This window comes from Siphateles boraxobius, unplaced genomic scaffold (genome assembly GCF_051911475.1).
Source record: "Siphateles boraxobius isolate OS27281-9 unplaced genomic scaffold, OSU_SipBor_1 41, whole genome shotgun sequence".
Taxonomy (NCBI): domain Eukaryota; kingdom Metazoa; phylum Chordata; class Actinopteri; order Cypriniformes; family Leuciscidae; genus Siphateles; species Siphateles boraxobius.
This window is the reverse complement of record NW_027509042.1, coordinates 24,732,781-24,754,447: the sequence shown is the minus strand read 5'-3', so window position 1 is coordinate 24,754,447 and position 21,667 is coordinate 24,732,781. Positions and strand designations below refer to the sequence as shown.

The 21,667-nt window shown below is 42.3% G+C and overlaps 1 protein-coding gene across 2 annotated transcripts in view; it reads left to right on the top strand.

Moving 5' to 3' along the window:
• Positions 1 to 3,890: 3,890 nt before the first annotated feature.
• Positions 3,891 to 21,667, top strand: part of rab11fip4b (RAB11 family interacting protein 4 (class II) b) — a 44,463-nt gene continuing 26,686 nt past the window's right edge. The window contains exon 1 of one of the 2 annotated variants that reach the window (XM_077199016.1): positions 3,891 to 4,193. In XM_077199016.1, coding sequence (XP_077055131.1) covers positions 4,103 to 4,193 — 91 coding nt within the window. In that variant the 5' untranslated portion in view covers positions 3,891 to 4,102. The remainder of the gene's footprint in view (positions 4,194 to 21,667) is intronic. The other variant, XM_077199015.1, reaches the window with a different exon arrangement.

Sequence of the window (21,667 nt, the reverse complement as noted above, 5' to 3'; positions counted from 1 at the left end):
TAAAATATCTTTAATGAAAATGACAGCAACTGTGTAAATTATTATATTTCAATAACAAATTTGAGTAAAGTTAATGCAAAAACTGCCTTATGTTCAGTTTACATGTTTTCATAAAATGTGTTGAGTGTTGATTATTATATCTAAAAAATAAATAGCATCTAAATTTAGGCTCTGTTGTTAACCTTTAATGTTATAGTAATGTGCGGCTCCCTATACAGCATTAGCAGATTTTTAATCCTTGCAAAACTTTTAATTGTAATTGAATTAATTTAAAGACAAAGACACCATTTTTTCATTAAACCACTTTTTTAAATTTTTTTTTAGCTTTCTAAACCGAACCGAACGTCAAAACCGTGGGAAAACCGAACCGTCAGTTTTGTGTATCGTTACACCCCTACTTTTTATGATTTAATCAAAATATAATATCAAAAACGGTGGTAATCAAATGTAAATTTAAACTTGTGTCCTTTTATTTTTTGGGGAAGCGCTGCAAAAACAGATTTACTAAATTAAACCATGGACAAAAAAAAATTCCTTTAAATAATGTTCAAATAAAATGTATTATTATTGTTGTTATTATTATTATTTTGAGAAATAGGCTACGTTCTACTGTATGCCTACAATAGTAATATATTTCTGTCATAATTTCTCCTAGTAAAACCGAACTTTTATTTTGACGGGTTGTGAAGACCTGTTAAAAGTGTATTTGACTATTGATTTTCTCAAATAAAATTATGAAAATGCTCATTAGGCGTTCTCTCAGAGCAGCTCTGGAAATGTTCATGTTCATGTCCTCAAATTGTTTGTGAGACGCTGAAAACACCATGAACGTCACGAGTACTTGAGTATGTAGTAGACAAACGCAGCTCAGCAGAACGATAGGGTTATATATTTACTTGCAGTATTTTTGTGCTTAGCTTAAATATTCACAGACCATGTCGCGATTGGATTTATTGCACAGTTCTACTTTCCATGTATTCATCCATCCATTATTTTACATACGTTTTACGTGACATCTGCATTAAGTGAATCCCATTTTCATGACTGGATTCCGGGATTCCCTTTGCATCACGTAAATCGGGACATACCTTTATCTGCAGGAGGGATGGTGTCCTATATCCTCTTTTTGCAGCCACTTTGCGTCCACATTTTTTGCAAATTGGATATCTATCCTCGAGGACAACCACGCTTTTTTTCTACTTTTCATACTGGCCATAATTCGCTTGGCGCTTAGCTTTCAGCTTCAGCTGGGCGTCACCTTTTTTGCGTGTTTGTTCTCCCGCCCTTCAATCAATTCAGTAGTTTCCGGAGTGTGTGATTTCCCCCCCCCCCCCCCCCCCCCCTTGTATTATTATTTTTTACTCAGTAACGGATATGATTTCAAATGTAGCGAAAGTACAATACTTCAAAGAAAACGTACTTAAGTAAAAGTAAAAGTACAGATTTTAAAAACTACTTTAAAAAGTAGAAGTACACAAAAAAACTACTCAATTACGTAACGCGAGTAAATGTAATTCGTTACTTTCCACCTCTCCTTATATCTCCTAAATGCGAATTTTGTCATTGCTTTGGAACACAACAGCTTATTTATAACATTAAGGCTAAAGCGTGGTTCACACGGCAAGATAATTAGAGCGATTTTAGTCCCGATTTACCCCTTCCGTCAATCTTAAGTATGCTTCGATTATCGTAAAATAATCTGATCAGATATTCCTGCCGTGTGTGGTGTGTTAAGAGTGCTCTCGTCTGCTCGGAAGGACATCGGGACCACTCCGATCTCATATCGGGGATATCCAACATGATGGATTTTTTTGGCCCGATTTCTCCTCGTGTGTGGTGTCCCCCGGGGACAAACGAGCACGCAGCCTGTGGACTGTGGCGTGTAGCCAATCAGAAAGCGTGGCGCAGAGGAAGCACCGAATCAAAATCAAAACAGCCGTCCATGTTCGCGTTGTCTCCACTTCTTTGACCATCACCTTTTCTTTTTATAAAGTTTTTTTTTTCCGGTTAAAAACAAAATACAAACTATCGCCACTGCATCCTCTTCGTCCGCCCTGATTGTTTACTCTGACGTCACGTTTGAACTCGAGGGATTTTTAGAGATTTTCCGTCTGACCTGGGAATGCCCGGGAGACAAATCGGTTTGTGTGTGATGTGTTGATTTTGCCGTGTGGCTGCGCACCACACACTGTACGACCAAAACTGTTAGAACCGTGATTTTTTTATCGCCGTGTGTGGGGTCTCTCAGGTTTGGAAAATCAGGCCGACAATTTTAAAATTGTCCCGTGTGAACTAGGCTTTACATATTCATATTAAGAGCTAAAAAAATTACATTTTGATTTCAGGGGGCCTTTAAATGCTTCACATTTAACTTTTATTTATCAAACTGAAACGATCACATTCTATCTTATGACTCTAAGACGTCAATGCGAGTCTACTTTTAAAAAAAATTAATTATCTCAATGGACTGTAATAAGCCCACACATTAATTCTAAATAATTGAGGACTGAACACTTGTTTGATTAAAAAGAGGGAGCAAGGGAAGGAAATGTATTCTAAAGCCATTTTGAAGAGGTTTATTCAGTCTGTCCATGCGAGTTATACTCTGGACTGCAAAGTTTGAATAGAATCACTGATACCCTTTACAAGGAAAGGAGTACAAAGCTTTAACAAATTGCATTAAATAAATAGCTTGCAGCCATTGGTAGACCTGTGGCCAAATTCTTTCTGTGAGAGAGCCCATTAGAGATTCCTTTCCAGATAATTAGCTTTTCACCCCTCAAGAGCCCCCTTTTCTCATCTCCCCCGTCACAATCTCTCTCTTTCTATTTTTTCTCAATATTTCTCCACCTTCCCTAAATCTTCCTCCTTTTAAAAAGCTAAAATGTGCAAGATAAAATCCAAGGTCAGAGAGTGAAAGAAAATTAACACCATCCGTTCTGTTCCCCTGACAAATACCAGAAGAAACAAGATACAACTGCCTAAATGAGAGCCATAAAGGTAGTAGTGTGTTTGTTTTCAAACTCCCTTAAGCAGTTTGGCTGAAAGATCTGGCTGTGTTTTTGTATGATTTGGGGTCACTTGTATTCATGTGACACGAAGCGGGAAACTGAAGACAGGTTTGTGGATGGTGAAAATTTACCTGAGATAATGCTAAACACAGTGAGAAACACGATATGAGGAGACATACAGGAACTGTGAGAATAAAAATGGTCGGAAGAAAAAGTGTTGGGCTTTAGAAATCACAGGTCATTTGTTAGAATGATCAGAGTGGGAGGAAACACGACAGTTCAAGGAAATATATTAGCATTTAATGCGTTTGTACATATAATTTGTTTCTTGATTAGATTTCAAAGCAGATGTAACAGTAGTTTAGGAGTAGGTTTCATTTCTGGGAGACAGTTGCGAATATAAAAGTTTTTTTAATTTTTTTTAATTCTGCAATAGTGCAAAACAACCACACACACAAATCCAGTTTCACAATGAATCATGCTCAAACACACTCACACAATACACACTGATCTTGCAAAGAAGGAAGTGAAATTGTGAGGTTAGGTGCCTTTGTGTGCGGTGTGTTGCAATTAATATCGTCTCCTCTAACTTCCCCTTGTTTTTTGGTGTTACAAATAGTTTGAAAGTAAAAATTTTTTTTTATTTTCATGTGTTTATTTATTTATGTATTTTTAACTTGATTCTGAAAACAATCCAGTTTTTTAATGTTTCAAGTCCCAAGCCTCTAAACTTTCCAAACGAATGCACATGCCACAGTGGTTAGGTGTACCTCCATATGCAAATGCTTTATACAGGAGCCAGTGTGCAGCTTTTTTCAGCTCCACCCACGGGACCGCCCCTGAAACCCGGTTGCCTGGCAACAGCCATAGAGCTTGAGAAGGGGAGAGTAGGAGTGGCTGGAAACACACAACTGCTGTCAAAGCTTCTGTGAGTGTGCAGAGGGAGGGTGTCTGGTCAAGGAAGCTTGAATTGTGTGGCGTGTTTTCACAAGTTTCAGAAGCTATTAGATTCATTCAAGAAGTGAGCAGATGAAAATAGTCAGCATAAGGATTCTCTTCTTACGGATTTTGATACAGAAGCTTACCAGTGGATGAGGCCTCACCTGTTGGATTTGAGTTGGATGACAACAGTGGGCTGTGAGGAGTGGAAGAGATCATGGTCCCTCAACTGTGAGAGACAGGGTAAAATTAGCTCTTTTTATTGTGTTTGGCAGGGGAAAGGAATGGACTTTGAATATGAGGAGTTAATGTCAAGGGTTTCATGTTGTGTGTTGCTCACTTAATGATTATATTTACATGGTATTTTTTCATTTGTGTTATACTTCTAACATTCACTTGTTTTCCCCTTAACCTCATTTTCTTCACACTAATATGGCTAGACTGTCTTTTGTTGGTCTCCAAACAGTTCTCTGTTGTACCTGTCTTTCTCTCTGTTAAACTGTCTGATTGCCCTGCAGTCAGATGATAATGAGATTAATTGTTAATTGAGGGCAGCTGGCTGCTAGTTTGTGTGTTCATAAACCTAAAACTCATTTTTAGAAGGCTAGCAGACATAATTAATATGTAGGTTACATTGTTTTAGAGTTAGTTGTGACCTTGTCACTTCAAACCACACATACATGCAAGGGGGAAAAAAGGAGGAAGAGACTGTTTATTAGAAGAATGCGATTATTCAATAATTTCCTTGTTCCAAAAAAACTGGTAAAAGTTAGACCACTGCAAAGTTCTGTATATTATACTCATTGTAATTTCTCAATCTTGTCTATGGTAAAAAAAAAAAAATTAATAATAATAATGCTTAATCCTATAATTGACAGTAATGGAACACATAAGTTAGGTTGGAATGCACCTCATCATGTAGCTAGACATCAAATGTGTTCTGGGTTAATGATTGAGTGTTGTATGATTGAAGTGTCATTGAATATGGGTGTCAGTTGCTTAACTGAAACATACTAACATAACATTTTCTTAGATTTGTAGTTGTCAGGTTTATTTAGTTGAAATAAGGTGATGTTTAAACCTGCAGACAGCTGTTACAGAAAGTAGGCACATTTTTCGAGAAAGATAACCATTACACTGATTTTGGATAACTTTATCATACTGCATTTAAAAAAAAAATACTTTACTGTTTAAAAAAGGATTTTAAAAATAAGCTGTTAATGGAAGTGTGTTTAAATGTGTTTCAGCTAGTGTTGCTGCACGGCTGTCCCTTTCTATCATCTTGCTGACATTTGTCACCTGTCTTCCCCCCCTGCAAACAGTCTCTCCTTTTCTCTCTCTTAGCAATACGTTTATTTGAGTCTGCTAAATATAGACACAAGAGAACAAGTACATAGTTGTATTTAATTGCTCACTTGTGTTCTACACACTTAATGTATTGTATAAAAATACTCACACACCAGCCTTCATAAAAACCTCCTGAAAGCTGTCAGAATTAATTTATTTCCATTGACCATTATTCAGTAGTGAATATGATATTTAACACATACATTTATTTGATATGTATGCCATTCTGATAAGCTTCCTTGAGAAATGTTAGCTTTTCTGGCTTATCTCTCACACAAAACCCCTCGGCTTGAGTTACTGCTTTAGCACAGTGCAGGTTTCGATGCACTTTACAAGCTGCACAACAGAGCGATGTGGTCTGGTAATGCAATCTCTCTCTAAACAAAGACACACTATAGGCTATATATTTGTTAACTGGATTTTGGTTTAAAAAAACTACTGCAGCTAGGTGCAATCCATATAGTGGGGTGTAACCAGTGGTTAAAGTGAGATTTGGCAAGTGGGGGAACCCTCAAATTCTGTCTAGGTGCAACAGGGAAAAATTACTCACCGTGGGACAACATATTGAGTATCGTGGTATAGCAATACTTTTTGGGACAAGAGAGTCACTGTGGCACCAAGTATCACAATACTTATTTAATTGATATTTTAATGGTTTTATTTTGGTCCATCTACACTGATATGATGACAACACTATGTTAAAATTGCTGAACACCACAATTTGGAACACAACCTTGTTTTTCATAATGTAAATTTAAACATAAAAATAGGAAGTCCAAAATTGACTCAAATTTAACATACCAAGATGGCTGAAGACAACTATAACAGAAATCAATCAATCACAATTATGGAAATTTGACATTAGCTTAATTCACCTTCGACTTTTATCTCCACTGCTCTGGCTAGAACACCCCCACCCACATTACCACCCCCTCACAGACACGGCATTCGTGTAACGATATTCAAACCAAACCGAAAAAACACGATACACCACCCACGGTATCTATCATGATACTCTCAGGGCATACTGAACGCGCCCTGCTGCCCCATCAAGCCCTAGCTCATTGTTGAGGTTGTCCTCACTTTACCTTGTCACAAAACTAATTTTTCTTCCTTGACATTTGATTAAAAAGTAATTTTGTTTTTTTACTTTCGATTAGAAACAAAGTGTATTTTTTCAAATTGTCAATTTTATCACGAAGTTCATAAAATAAATGCGGTTTTGACGCTCTTTAATGTGGCGTGACCAATCACTGGCCTATATATATATATATATAAATATATAACTATATTATTATAGATGCCTCAGTTTAAGCAGGAGTAAACACGATCATCTTCTCCTAATAAACATGAATGAACATCTGAAGGAATTTTGAAAGATACAGTACAACTTACTGAAACGTATTATATTTCGTGTAACCTCTCAATTAGTGTTTCAATGGTGGAAAGACAGTAAAACAGCTTATAAACAATAGATATCCCGCATAGCATTAGATTAGGTACCTCAGGCAAGTCATTCAGTGTCCACAGCAAAGTCAGCTAGAAAAATTAACTCTTTTGCTAAATATATGCACTATATTAGCCTATATATTCATTAGCCTATATTTTACTTAACCTGTTAGTGTCATCTTATGTTTAAAATATATGTCATGAAAATGACACCCAGTCTGTAAATGATTATATTTCAACAACGAATTGGCGTAAAAATATATAATTAAATTTAGAAGGTAATGCAAAAACTGCCTTATGTGCAGTTTACATGTTTGCATACAATTTGTTTGTTGAGTGTTGATTATATCTATAAATATATATAGCAGCTGAATTTAGGCTAATAGTGTGGGCTCTGTTGTTAACCTTTAATATTATTGTAATGTGCAAGTAAGGGCTCCCCAACATAGTTTACAGCATTAGCCGATGTATTTTTTATCCTTAAACTTATAATCTGAATTCATTTAAAGATAGAGACACAAAACACTTTTTAACCCCCCTCCCCCTGTTCCGAACCTTTGTGTACGTTACACTCCTAATATATAGCATTACACAGAAAGAAACAGTAGGTTTATGATTATTCATTATTCAGATTTCGGGAAGTGAATTGGTCTTGGCAGGGAGTTTTTGCTATTGGCAATAGCCTGGTCGGGGCATGTTGTGTATTTCTTTGGATTTCAAAAACTGCAGTGCATCTTAGGAAAGTGACTCATTGGTTCCTGTGCATCAGCTCAGCCTTGACAGATTTTTTAGTTTTTTCCTGGGTGTGTGTAGGAGGGAAAACTGTCTCCTCAGATGAGTGAGAAATGTGAATCAATATGATACATTACACTGACTGTAATCATTATAAAATGGTAAATGTACTTGTATCTTCAGTTCATAAACTGTGCTAGTTCCATATTTTTAGCTATTTTAGTCAAGATGTACATGCAGTTCTATTAGACTCTAGATTAAGGCATGTGCACAGATAGACCCCAAGTGGTGCTCAAGGACCGACTCGGTTACTAACGTAACCTCGGTTCCCTGAGAGGAGGGAACGAGTATTGCGTAATGCTTACGCTATGGGAAAACTCCTTTTCTCGAGAAATATTGAAGTCTTTATGTAAAACGCATTGCAGCTGCACAGCATACAGCAATGAGCGAGGCAGCTCGGTCATTGGCTGTGCTGAGGCAACTTGCACGAACCAATGACGGGGCGACTCTGAACCCGCTTCCAATGAGCGTGCTTCGCGTCCACGCGCGTCAGAGCCCGCCAAGATGGGCATGGGCAAGGGCTATATATTGGGCGCCCCGTCGTCTGAGTTCTTTAGGTTCAATCGACTGAAGCAAATTGACCAAGCACAAGCACGGCAGATTACGCAATACTCGTTCCCTCCTCTCAGGGAACCGAGGTTACGTTAGTAACCGAGTCGTTCCCTTTCGAGAGGTCTCTCCTATTGCGTAATGCTTACGCTATGGGAACGCCATGTAAAACGCTGTGCGTGCTGACTTCGCTTCTATTAAGCCGGAGGCCGGTGCCTGAGCTTTTGAGCGAAGTAATTATCCAACGAGCCAGCCGAAGGCGGGCTTTATAAAGGGACAACCTGGAACGGCCCAAAGGGCGTCCAAAGACACACACAAGCACATTTTTATGTACTGTCATGTATGAAAAATCCTCCACATCAGATGCAAAGATGTGATTCTATGAGGGAGGAGACAATGCTCAGCATGTACACACCCCAGCCTATGCATAGTTAGACCGACAGTATGTTAGAGTGCAATGAGGGGACCTGTAGGTTATAAAACCTGATAAATGTGGACGGTGAGGCCCAGCCTGCAGCCGCACAAATATCTTGAATGGGTATCCCACTCGACCACGCCCACGAGGAGGCCATGCCTCTCGTAGAGTGAGCTCTGATGCCCAAGGGGCACTGAAGGCCCTTGGCTTCATAAGCCAGCGCTATAGCATCAACTATCCAGCGCGATATTCTTTGCTTTGACACAGCCAGACCCTTAGTGCGGCCGCCAAAGCATACGAACAACTGCTCTGTCTGTCTGAACAGGGCAGAACGTTCCAAATATACTCTGAGTGCCCTGACCGGGCAGAGTAAATTAGCGTCACTTTCGTCTGCTGGGGACGATAGCGCGGCCAAAGATATCACCTGTGCTCTGAAAGGAGTAGAGAGCACTTTAGGAATATACCCGTGTCTTGGCCTGAGGACTACCCTGTTGTCGTTAGGTCCAAACTCCAGGCAGGTAGCGCTTGATGACAGCGCGTGCAGGTCGCCCACTCTCTTGACCGAGGCGAGAGCCAGCAAGAGAGCAGCTTTGAGCGAGAGCTGTTTAAGGTGCACAGTTCGGAGGGGTTCGAACGGGGCACGCTTAAGTGCGTCCAGGACCGTGGCCAGGTCCCAAATCGGCACCGAGGGGGGGCGTGGGGGATTTATCCTCCTGGCGCCCCTCAGGAAACGAACAACTAGGTAGTTTTTCCCTAGTGTGCGTCCTTCGACCGGTTCATGTGATGCCGCTATGGCAGCCACATATACTTTGAGCGTGGAGGGGGTGCGGCCTGCCTCCAACAGCTCTTGTAAGAAAACGAGCACACTCGGTACTTCGCATGTCTCAGGATTCAGGTTCCTGGACTTGCACTAGTCACTGAACACCTTCCATTTCTGGGCATATAAGCGCCTCGTAGAGGGCGCTCGCACCTCGGTGATGGTTCTCAACACTCCACTGGGGAGGTTCCCGGGAATCCGTTGAGGGGCCACGCATGGAGGGCCCACAGATCGGGGCGGGGAAGGAGGATCGTCCCGTTGGCCTGCCTGAGGAGATCTAGCCTCAGTGGAATCGGCCATGGGGCAGATTGTATCATCTGCATCAGTTCTGGAAACCACGTCTGGTTTTTTCCAGAGTGGGGCTACCAGGAGCACTGCACATTTCTCCTCCCTGATCCAACTGATGACCTGAGGTAGCATCGCAACCGGAGGGAAGGCATACAGCGGGTGGCTCGGCCAGACTTGGGCGAGCGCGTCCGTGCTCTTTGAAAAGAAGAGAGGGCAGTGCGTATTTTCCTTGGAGGCAAAGAGGTCGACCTCTGCTCTGCCAAAGGTTTGCCATAACCACTGAATCGTCAGGGGGTGGAGAGACCATTCTCCTGGGAGAACTTTGTCTCTGGACAGCATGTCCGCTCCCTGGTTCAGAACACCTGGCACATGCGCTGCTCTCAGCGAGCGCAGGTTGCGCTGGGACCATAGGAGGAGCTCCCTGGCCATCGAGTGCAGGGAGCTCGATCTGAGTCCACCCTGACGATTTATATGCGAGACTACCGTCATGTTGTCCGTTCGGACTAGGACGTGCTCGTCCCTCAGGTACGGGAGCAGGGCTCTGAGAGCCAAAGCGACCGCTTTCAATTCCAGACAGTTTATATGTAGGCGCTTCTCCGGGTTTGACCACAAGCCGGAGACAGGCCTGCCCTCGTAAAGGGCCCCCCAACCTATTTTGGAGGCATCTGTCGTGATAATTTTTCTCCTTGTGTTTACACCCAAACTCACGCCGGACTGATACCAGTCGACAGCTTTCCAGGGCGTCAGGGCTTTTATGCAGCCGTGATTTGCTCTGATTAAAAAGTGGCCCGAGCGCCACGCGTGGGTGGGGACACGGCTTTTGAGCCAGCGTTGGAGAGGACGCATGTGCAACAATCCTAGCTGGAGTACAGCTGATGCTGAGGCCATGAGACCGAGCATCCTCTGAAACCGCTTGACGGTGGCGCGTGCGTCCGCTCTGAACGATGTTGCAAGGCGCCGGATAGTGAGCGCGCGCTCTGATGAGAGGCGCGCCGTCATCTGCATTGAGTCTAGCACTATTCCCAGAAAAGAAATATTCTGGCTGGGGGATAGCATGCTCTTTGCAAAATTGATTTTTAGACCTAGGCACTCTAGATGACTGATAATCCAAGACCTGTGTGTCACTAACTGGCTCTCTGATTGTGCTAGTATTAGCCAATCGTCGAGATAATTTGGTATTCGCACTCCCCGCTGTCTCAGGGGGGAAAGTGCTGCATCCATACATTTCGTAAATGTACGGGGTGCCAGTGACAGGCCGAATGGTAGTACTGTGTACTGGTATGACTGTCCCTCGAAAGCGAATCTCAGAAATGGCCTGTGATGAGGCGCTATTGGAATGTGAAAGTAAGCGTCTTTCAGATCCACTGACAGAAACCAATCCCTCGGGCGAACTTGCGCGAGGATATGCTTGGTAGTTATCATTCTGAACGAACGAATCATTAAAGCTTTGTTCAGATGTCTGAGATCTAGAATGGGGCGGAGACCGCCATCCTTTTTCGGGACGAGAAAATAGCGGCTGTAAAAACCTGCCTCGCTCATAGAGGGGGGGACTGTTTCTATAGCGCCTTTCTCTATCAGTTTGAGCATCTCTGTGCGTAGAACATGTGAAACATCTTTTCTCACCTTCGTCTCTACCACCGCTGTGAAGCGGGGCGGTCTGCGAGCGAATTGAAGCGAGTTAATGTGTTTTATTATGTTCAAAACCCATTTCGGCATGTCGGGGATATTTTCCCAAGCTTTCGCTCGCACAGATATGGGCTGAATGTTGGCCGGGGGCGTGTCGCAGTGACGTATGGCTCCCGCCAGCGAATCGTTCTGTGTTAACACCGAGCTTACAGCTCTCAGCGGCGCTGAGCAGCTCTGCTGAATGCCGAGTGCAGGGGTGCGTGTGAGATTACAGGCACGCTCGCTGTAATGCTCACAGAGTGAGATGGGGAAATGTTTAACACTGTGTGTATAGTGCTTATGGGTGGGGGTGCATAGACTGTGGTAGGCACGCGCGCCACTTTCATAAAACTTCCCGCTCGTGGCGGGAGGTTTTTGGCCATATAAACAGTGTTTGTGAGTTGGGGTGCGTGCATAACAGCGGGCACACGCTCTACTCTTATACAACTTCCCGCTTTTACTGGGGAAGTGTTTATAACTGTGGGAACAGTGCTTGTGTGTAGTGGTGCATACGTAACAGTTGGCACACAATCTACATTTATGGGGCGTCCAGCCTGAGCTGGGAAAACATTTGGCACTGCGTTGACAGTTTTGATATGTGGGAATGCGCACTTTGGTGTGGACACGTGACCCTTTAATGACACAGGCAGAAAATAGCTCTTTATGTGATTTCTGTGTGTCGCCGTAAAAACGGTGTTTGTTTGCAGGTGGGCGAGCTGTGTTGCTGGCACATTGGCTGCTGTATAGACATTTCCAGCCGCCTGTAAGGGGACTGGGTAATGCTTTAGACGTTTTGGAGAGAACGGTCCGGCTCTCGCGAGACACGCGCTCCCCCTTTTCCTCCCTGTAGCTAGGAGGACTTACGAGGCTCTGGGTTCAGCACAGTCCTGGGGCGAGGTCCCCGTCGCTCGGGCGGTTGCTTCCTGTTGGCAGAGCGCGAGCGGCGTCGAAAATCCGTTTCAGGTTTGGGCTGAGAAACGGGGGGCGCCGTCTTAGCTCGCTGCTGTTGAGGCGGCCGTTGGCGGCTCTGCGATGAGCTAGATCGCTTGGGCAGGAAGTGACGCATAGCCTGTGAGTCCTTACGGGCTTCGGTGAAGCGCTCGGCGAACTCCTTCACCGCTGGTCCAAACAGGCCACCTTGGGAGATAGGCGCGTCGAGGAAAGACGCCTTATCTGCATCCTTCATATCTGTTAGTGTCAGCCACAGATGGCGCTCAAGGACAGTCAGGTTAGCCATAGCACGGCCGATGGATTGGGCGGTGGCTTTTGTGGCTCGCAGCGCTATGTCAGTGGCGCTGCGTAGGTCCTTAAATGCCTCAGGCTCGGGTCCAGACTCGTCCATACTGCGGAGAAGTTTGGCTTGAAACACCTGGAGGACAGCCATAGAGTGAAGCGCTGATGCAGCTTGGCCGGCGGCGGCGTATGCGCGACCGGCGAGAGCTGAAGTGGACCGGCAAGGCTTCGAGGGATGAGAAGCTTTAGCTTTCCATCCAGCGTTGGAGGGTGGACACAGATGATTGGCCACAGCCCCCTCGAGGGGTGGAGTCCCCTCATAGCCTCTTTCTTTCGCGCCGTCCACGGAGGAGAGCGACAAAGAAAAAGAAGGCTTCAGGCGAGCGGAGTGCGGGGCTTTCCACGACTTCGTGAGTTCGTCGTGAACTTCCGGGAAGAAGGGGGAGGGTCTTTGTCGAGGGGCCTGTCGGCGCCCCTGCAGGAACCACTCGTCCAGTCGGCTGCGGGCGGGTTCTTCCGGGGAAGACCAATCGAGCCCGAGGTCTTCCACGGCCTTGGAGAGAATGCGGACGATCTCTGAGTCCATGCTGGAGCCCGCGCTCGTGCCCGCTAATGTCGAAGGCACGGGGTCGAAGGACGAGCCCGGCCAGTCGTCGGATGCAGTATCACAGGAAAAACTGTCATCCTTATCTTCGTCATCCCCTGACGCGCCAAACGAGACGAGCCCCATCGCTCCGCTGGAGGGGTGCTGGTCCGCCTGTGTGAACTGGACTGGCGGCGGGGAGTCTTCGGGTGGCGGTGAAGCACGCGGGGATTGGCCCGGCGTGACATCACTGCAAACCGCGTGCTCCGGCAGCCTCTGTGAGCGGCGTTTTTTCTTTCGCGGCTCGACCAGAGGAGATGGCAGCACGGAAGAGGTGGGCTCTTTCGCGGTGAAAACGGCGAAGCGAGCGCGCAGCTCGGTGAGGCCCAGGGCGTCACACTCGGGACATCCGCCTCGAGTAAGGGCAGCCTCTGCGTGGTCCGGTCCCAGGCAGCGGGCGCAAATGATGTGACGATCCCCGTCTTGAAGAGGGCCTCGACACGAAGCGCAGGAAGGCATTTGACGCCTTGAAAAATTGCTCTTTTAGAAAAAGTGTCGCGGGGGCGAACACTGAAAGCTTTGAAAAGGATATAGTGATGATGCGCGCCGGATGGCTTAGCAGAAGGGCGATCGAAGGTGGCTGAAGGCGCCGGCGTCCTCGAAGCAGTCCTGCTGTAGGCTTGTCGACGGCGGCGAAAAGACTCCAACAAATCCGGAGGATCAGCGAAGAGAAGGTTCTTTGCTGAAGGAGATTAAATCTAAAGAACTCAGACGACGGGGCGCCCAATATATAGCCCTTGGCTCTGACGCGCGTGGACGCGAAGCACGCTCATTGGAAGCGGGTTCAGAGTCGCCCCGTCATTGGTTCGTGCAAGTTGCCGCAGCACAGCCAATGACCGAGCTGCCTCGCTCATTGCTGTATGCTGTGCAGCTGCAATGCGTTTTACATAAAGACTTCAATATTTCTCGAGAAAAGGAGTTTTCCCATAGCGTAAGCATTACGCAATAGGAGAGACCTCTCGAAAGGGAACTGACCTTTTGGCCTCTAGACTTGATAAGTGACCTTATTGCAAAACATCTTTTTATTATTATTTTATGTTTTAGCTTTTGTTTAAACTTGGTCCATGGCATAAATTTTCAATTCTCAGCGTGTGTCCGAGAACTTCTTAATTCTATGAGACCGTACTCTACAACGACATCCAGAATCAGAATCAGAATCAGAAAGAGCTTTATTGCCAAGTGTGCTTGCACACACAAGGAATTTGTTTTGGTGCTGAGGCTTCCAGTGGACTATACAAATACAACAAGAAACATGAAACATAATAATACAAATTATAAGAATAAAGAATAAAAATATAAATATATGAGAATAAAAGTATCACAGTTGGGTTTAGTCAGAATAGACATTTCCAGATTTACAGATTATGAATATATTTACAGTGTTTTGAATATTATAATAAATAAATCTAAATATAAGTATAAGTATCACCTGAGTTGTAGGATATTGCACTAAACAGTGGGAGTATTGTACTTAAAGGCATATGCCTTGGGAGGTGTGCTAACTGTTCAGAAGCGAAATGGACTGTGGGAAGAAACAGTTCCTGTGCCGAGAATGATGTTCTTGTGGCCAGTGATCTAAGTCTCCGTCTTGACGGTAACAGTTCAAACAGGAGGTGTCCAGGGTGAGTGGAGTCTGTTATGATTTTACCTGCTCTCTTCCTCACTCTGGAAGAGTACAGGTCATGGAGGGATGGCAGGGGGGCACCAATGATCCTCTCAGCAGTCCGGACTGCCCGTTGTAGTCTCCTGATGTCTGATTTGGTAGCTGAACCAAACCAGACAGTGATGGATGTGCATAAGACAGACTCAATGACAGCTGAGTAGAACTGAATCAGCAGCTGATTCAGTTCTGATCCCTTGTCACATATGAGCAAGAGTGCTATTCTCTAGAATATCAGCACGAATGCAAAATGTGAAATTAATTTTATGCAACAACAGTTCAATAAACAATAAGTTGATATGAATTGACTATTTTTATACACAACGTTGTCAATTTTGACGCTTTTTGCTCTATTTTGCCAACGAAAATAGTTCCAAACAAAGCAGAAAAGTTGCGTCTCCCAGCAATACACAGCGTCTCTCAGTCGTGAATGATTCACCATTTTTGAACTAATTGGGTGAGGCAATGATTCAATGACCCATTCATAAAGCCACTAGGGCCCTCTTCCAAACCAGTGTGATGAGGTTCAGCGTTTGAAGGAAGCAGACAGGGTCGGCGTGACTGGGACTCATATGTTTTATTTGTACAAAATTAAAACAACATTAAACAAAACAAAAGGCGTGCACACAGCGCATTCACCGTAGCATTCACTACAGCTCAAATCACTATCACTTCAACACTCTTTCCCCTCAGCTGTATCAGCTCAACTCTTTCTGCTTCTCTTTTCCAACTGCTTATGGCGTACGAGTCCACAGAGCACTTGCGGTCTTCCTACGAGTCTGCACTTTCGTGACGTAACGCCACTTTCACTGTCGAGAAGTCTGCTGCAGATGCAGAGCTCGCTTCAGTGTGGGCTCAGCAAAAGTGCGCATCGAGGGCACATATATTATTGACCTCAAAGGGGGCACTTGGGAGCACCCTTCTGAAACCTAAAATGACAAATGGGGCACCCTGTGGTCTCATGGACTTAACGGACATGCGCACGCGGCACCCATTGGAAGTCCACAAGACTGAAAGTGCAGGGCCTTGCTTAATTCATGAATAATTCAGCCTGTTTGAACGAATCGGTTGAATCATGAATGAATGATTCTATGATTCACTTATTGCGACTTGCAGCCACCTACTGGTTGTTTTAGTTTCATATAGGATCATTTAATTAAATTTCTGTATTAAATGTTATATTTAAAACATTAATCTAATAATCTCATAACATTATTTAGGTAATTGTAATTACAGTAGTGTAAATAGATTTTGATAAATTATAAGATGGATTTAGCTGATTCTGATTCTAAATTGTTCAACTTTTTTCACTTCAGCAATCTAAAAGTGAACTTTTTGTTACATTTATTGTTATGAAAAATGCAAAAGTTACTTTTTTATATTTCAAAACACGTTTTACTCTAAAACTACAAGAAAATTAAAGCCATGAATCTAAAAAAATTTTTAAATACTAAATTTGAACTTTTGATTTTGTTTGTGCACAGCGCCAAAAGTTACCACTTGATAAAATTCATCTCCCATTCTTTTCCAAAGTGGTAATTCATGACCACGATGATCACAAGGGTAATTCCTACTGTAATTCTCTAGGATCTAGATATTTTAATCAAAGATGAATAACAATAGCCTGAAAATCTAGATGCACCCTAGCGGCAGCAACATTTATTTTGCACCCAGGGTAGTCTAGCAATTCTCTGTTGGCTTTCGAGCTGGAAAACCAAACTCTAGTCAGGCCAAACCATAGACTGTAAAAAAATACATTGTGTGGTGAGCAGGCTTAACATAATGACTGCAGAGTTGTGACGGTTCCGCGTGACTTCCCTGCTACTCGAAAACAAAGAAGATGACCGATGCTGCTGGCGAACAGCGGTCTTTCGAATCGGCTTTGGCCGCGACTCTGGAGGACTTGGAGTTAAGCTTTTCTTTGAGAAAAGAACAAAGAACGGCACTTAAGTCATTCTTAAAAAAGGAAGATGTGTTCGGAGTTTTGCCGACCGGATACGGAAAAGTTTAATAAATCAACTAGCTCCGCTGGTGGGAAAACACATGGGACTTACTCAGCCACAACCGTTCGTTGCTCTGGTTGGTTGTAGCGCTATCCTATTGGGTGCAGAGCGAATTTGAAAGACAACCGTTTATCCCGCCCCTCAGATTGAGGCATGCCAATGGTAAGTTCCCAGACCTAACACCTTTATGTGGGTCTGGCTTGCTAGGCTTGAATAACAATATACAGGTCCTTCTCAAAAAATTAGCATATTGTGATAAAGTTCATTATTTTCCATAATGTAATGATAAAAATTAAACTTTCATATATTTTAGATTCATTGCACACCAACTGAAATATTTCAGGTCTTTTATTGTTTTAATACTGATGATTTTGGCATACAGCTCATGAAAACCCAAAACTCCTGTCTCAAAAAATTAGCATATTTCATCCGACCAATAAAAGAAGTGTTTTTAATACAAAAAAAAGTCAACCTTCAAATAATTATGTTCAGTTATGCACTCAATAGTCAATACTTGGTCGGGAATCCTTTTGCAGAAATGACTGCTTCAATGCGGTGTGGCATGGAGGCAATCAGCCTGTGGCACTGCTGAGGTGTTATGGAGGCCCAGGATGCTTCGATAGCGGCCTTAAACTCATCCAGAGTGTTGGGTCTTGCGTCTCTCAACTTTCTCTTTACAATATCCCACAGATTCTCTATGGGGTTCAGGTCAGGAGAGTTTGCAGGCCAATTGAGCACAGTAATACCATGGTCAGTAAACCATTTACCAGTGGTTTTGGCACTGTGAGCAGGTGGCAGGTCGTGCTAAAAAATGAAATCTTCATCTCCATAAAGCTTTTCAGCAGATGGAAGCATGAAGTGCTCCAAAATCTCCTGCTGGCTAGCTGCATTGACCCTGCCCTTGATAAAACACAGTGGACCAACACCAGCAGCTGGCATGGCACCCCAGACCATCACTGACTGTAGGTACTTGACACTGGACTTCAGGCATTTTGGCATTTCCTTCTCCCCAGTCTTCCTCCAGACTCTGGCACCTTGATTTCCGAATGACATGCAAAACTGAGCAACAGTCCAGTGCTGCTTCTCTGTAGCCCAGGTCAGGCGCTTCTGCCGCTGTTTCTGGTTCAAAAGTGGCTTGATCTGGGGAATGCGGCACCTGTAGCCCATTTCCTGCACACGCCTGTGCACGGTGGCTCTGGATGTTTCTACTCCAGACTCAGTCCACTGTTTCCGCAGGTCCCCCAAGGTCTGGAATCGGTCCTTCTCCACAATCTTCCTCAGGGTCCGGTCACCTCTTCTCGTTGGGCAGCGTTTTTTTGCCACACTTTTTCCTTCCCACAGACTTCCCACTGAGGTGCCTTGATACAGCACTCTGGGAACAGCCTATTTGTTCAGAAATTTCTTTCTGTCTTACCCTCTTGCTTGAGGGTGTCAATGATGGCCTTCTGGACAGCAGTCAGGTCGCCAGTCTTACCCATGATTGCGGTTTTGAGTAATGAAACAGGCTGGGAGTTTTTAAAAGCCTCAAGAATCTTTTGCAGGTGTTTAGAGTTAATTAGTTGATTCAGATGATTAGGTTAATAGCTTGTTTAGAGACCCTTTTCATGATATGCTAATTTTTTGAGACAGGAATTTTGGGTTTTCATGAGCTGTATGCCAAAATCATCAGTATTAAAACAATAAATATTTCAGTTGGTGTGCAATGAATCTAAAATATATGAAAGTTTAATTTTTATCATTACATTATGGAAAATAATGAACTTTATCACAATATGCTAATTTTTTGAGAAGGACCTGTATGTAAGACACAATTAGCTTTGTGCAGAATGCAGTGTAGTTTAGCTGTGACATCATGCTATACCTCCCATAGGTCACACATAGCATTGTCCAAAGATTTTCTGAACTTACAGCTGACAAATAAGAATATTCCATTTTTACTATTTATTTATTTAAAAAAATAAAAAGTATGATTAATATTAGTTTGGTTCAATGGAAACGTAAGAATCAATCTTAATCAATCTTAAGAATATTTGTCATAGTAGATTTATTTTCTGAATAGGAACATACCTTAATTCATTGGCTACCAGAAAAATGCCATTAAACAACCCATTATAAAGCCTATTCATTTATTTCTATTAATACCATAACAGTTATGAAAAAATTAATGAAACAGCAGACATTATATGGTTATATAACAAATATCAACCCTTTGGGTTGGCCAACTGATGATGTTGCAATTAAGTTATGTAAGTTATAACCATTAAAACCCACTTAAATAAAATGTGACTTCCCCCGGCCTAATATTCATGAGAAATAAACTTGTCTTAAAAATGTACCTTCATTATATAGTTGATCCTTGTCTAAATCAGAGGTGGAAAGAGTAATAAAATATTCTACTCAAGTAAAAGTACTACTACTTCAATGAAATTTTACTTAAGTACAAGTAAAAGTACCGGTCTAAAAATCTACTCAGGTAAAAGTAAAAAGTAGCTCATTTAAAATTGACTCAAAGTAAAAGTTACTGAGTTACTTTTTTAACAGCGGGGGTGGGGTGGGGGACCCTCCCGTGTAGGATTGTAATGGTATAAGATTTTCACAGTATGGTAACGTCTCAGAAAATATCACGGTTTACAGTATTAATCAATTGTTAAATAAATAAACTGTATTATTAAATTATGGGTATTATTATTATTATCATCAGTTAAAATGACAGTTAAATTAATGAAAACAGGATTTTTTTTTTGGTTGAACAAATGCTTTTATTATAACAAACTTGAAATAAGTTGTTCATTAAAATTTCAATAAAACATGTCTAATCAATTAAATTCGATAATTAATAATGAATTAGATTAACAACTTATTTTTAACATTAATAATTTATTAAAATGTTTAAGAATAATATTGTCCTATGAAATGTATTTTATTCAGAAAATTAATGTTTCTTTTTATTAGGGGTGTAACGATATTCGAACCAAACCGAAGAACCGCGATACAGAACCCACGATTCGAATGGCGATACTCTCATGGCGTACCGAACACGCCCCGCCCTGCAAGCTACCCCGGCCCTGCCCAGCCCGGCTCATTGATTGGACCTGGAATCAGTGTTGCCAAGTCCGCTTATTATAAGCGACTTTGGGCTTGTTTTTCTGTAAAGTCGCTTACAAATATTGGTAGTCGCGGGTCGCGTTTTTTTTTTGGGCTTGTTTCTAAAGTGTAGTTGGTTATTTGGGCTTGTTGTCAGCTCGTTGTAGAGTTTTTTCCCACCCACATCCTGCTTCTAATTGGCTCTGACCCAGATGGCAATGAGTACTAGCCAATCAGAGGCAGAGCAGGGAAATCGTTTTTTTTTCTGGTTAGGAAAACGTCAGTGTGTGACGTTTAAATGAAAATACGTGCGAGTCGCGACCGTCGCGACTGATGGTGACTGGACTGTAGGAGAGTTTTTTATATAAATTATATTTTAGATATTATAGATATAGATATTATAGTTTAATATTGTTTAACCCTTTAACTGTCACTCCCCCTTTTTTCGCATAGACATGAAAATCACTATTCAAACTTAAATGGTTGTAATTCAAGAATGCTTTGGAATATAGACCTATGGTTGGTCTTGTTTTAAAGAAGACATTTGCCAGATTATTGTTGAAGTGAAGTTTTATGAAATGATGAAAGTGAAACAGAAAAAAAGTTATACAAGTTTGAGTTTATGAAAATGAACAGTGTAAAAAATTATTATTTATATTTTATGTAAAATATATATATTACAAAATATATTTTACTCTAAAACTGCCAGAAAATGTAAACCAAAAATCTGAAGAAGTTGTGTTCCAAATTTTACGTTGATATATCAAAAAATGAGCTTTCAGTAAGATTTTATTTGGCTGCAGTACCAACATTTTTCACTAGATGGACAGCCAAGCTTCATTACAGAAGAAAAATAAACTACCTAGTAGTTTTACAAAACTAGGCACAGTTTACCAATCTGTCCACATGGATGTAAATTGACAATCTGTACCCACAGTTTAAAACTATCTGTCACCACGGATTGTAAAACCGTGCACACAGTTTATTTATTTTTCTCTTCCTGGAACCTAGGGGGGCTCCGTAGAAAAAGCTCTTTTACTGTCTATGAGAAAAAGTTGCTTGTTTTGGGCTTGTTTTCACGGGCCTGGTTGCTTTTTTTGTCCCGCGAGATCTGGCAACACTGCCTGGAATGTGTACACAACGAATTCAGTTTTGTAGCCTAACCACCATTAACACCAAATAGCAAGCTCCGTGTTTTGTTAGTTTCAATAATAAGCAAGGTGTAATCTTCAAATTCTGACTATTTGATCACAAAAATCAAACAATAAATGCCGTTTTGGCGCTCTTTGATGTGGCGTGACAGATCAGACAGGAGTAAACGCGATCATCTCTTCCTCAGTTACAGAATAAACATGAATGGACACCTGAAGGTATGTTGAAAAATACAGTATACTTACTGAAAGGCATCATAACTCGTGTAATCGCTCAATCAGTGTTTCAGCAGCGCAAAGTCAATAAAACTGCATAGCTTGTCGCTAGCATTATATTTACCTCAGCAGGCAAGTGATTCAGTGTCCACAACTTGTTGGTTCCTAGAGAAATTAACTCTGGTTCCTAGAGAAATTTATGCACTAAATAAATGCACAATATTATCCTATATATTATATTTTACTTAACCTGTTAATTATATCTTGATTATTTAATGTACGTTTAAAATAAAACGACGAAAATGACAGCAACTGTGTAAATTATTATATTTCAATAACAAATTAGAGTAAAGTTAATGCAAAAACTGCCTTATGTTCAGTTTACATGTTTTCATACAATGTGTT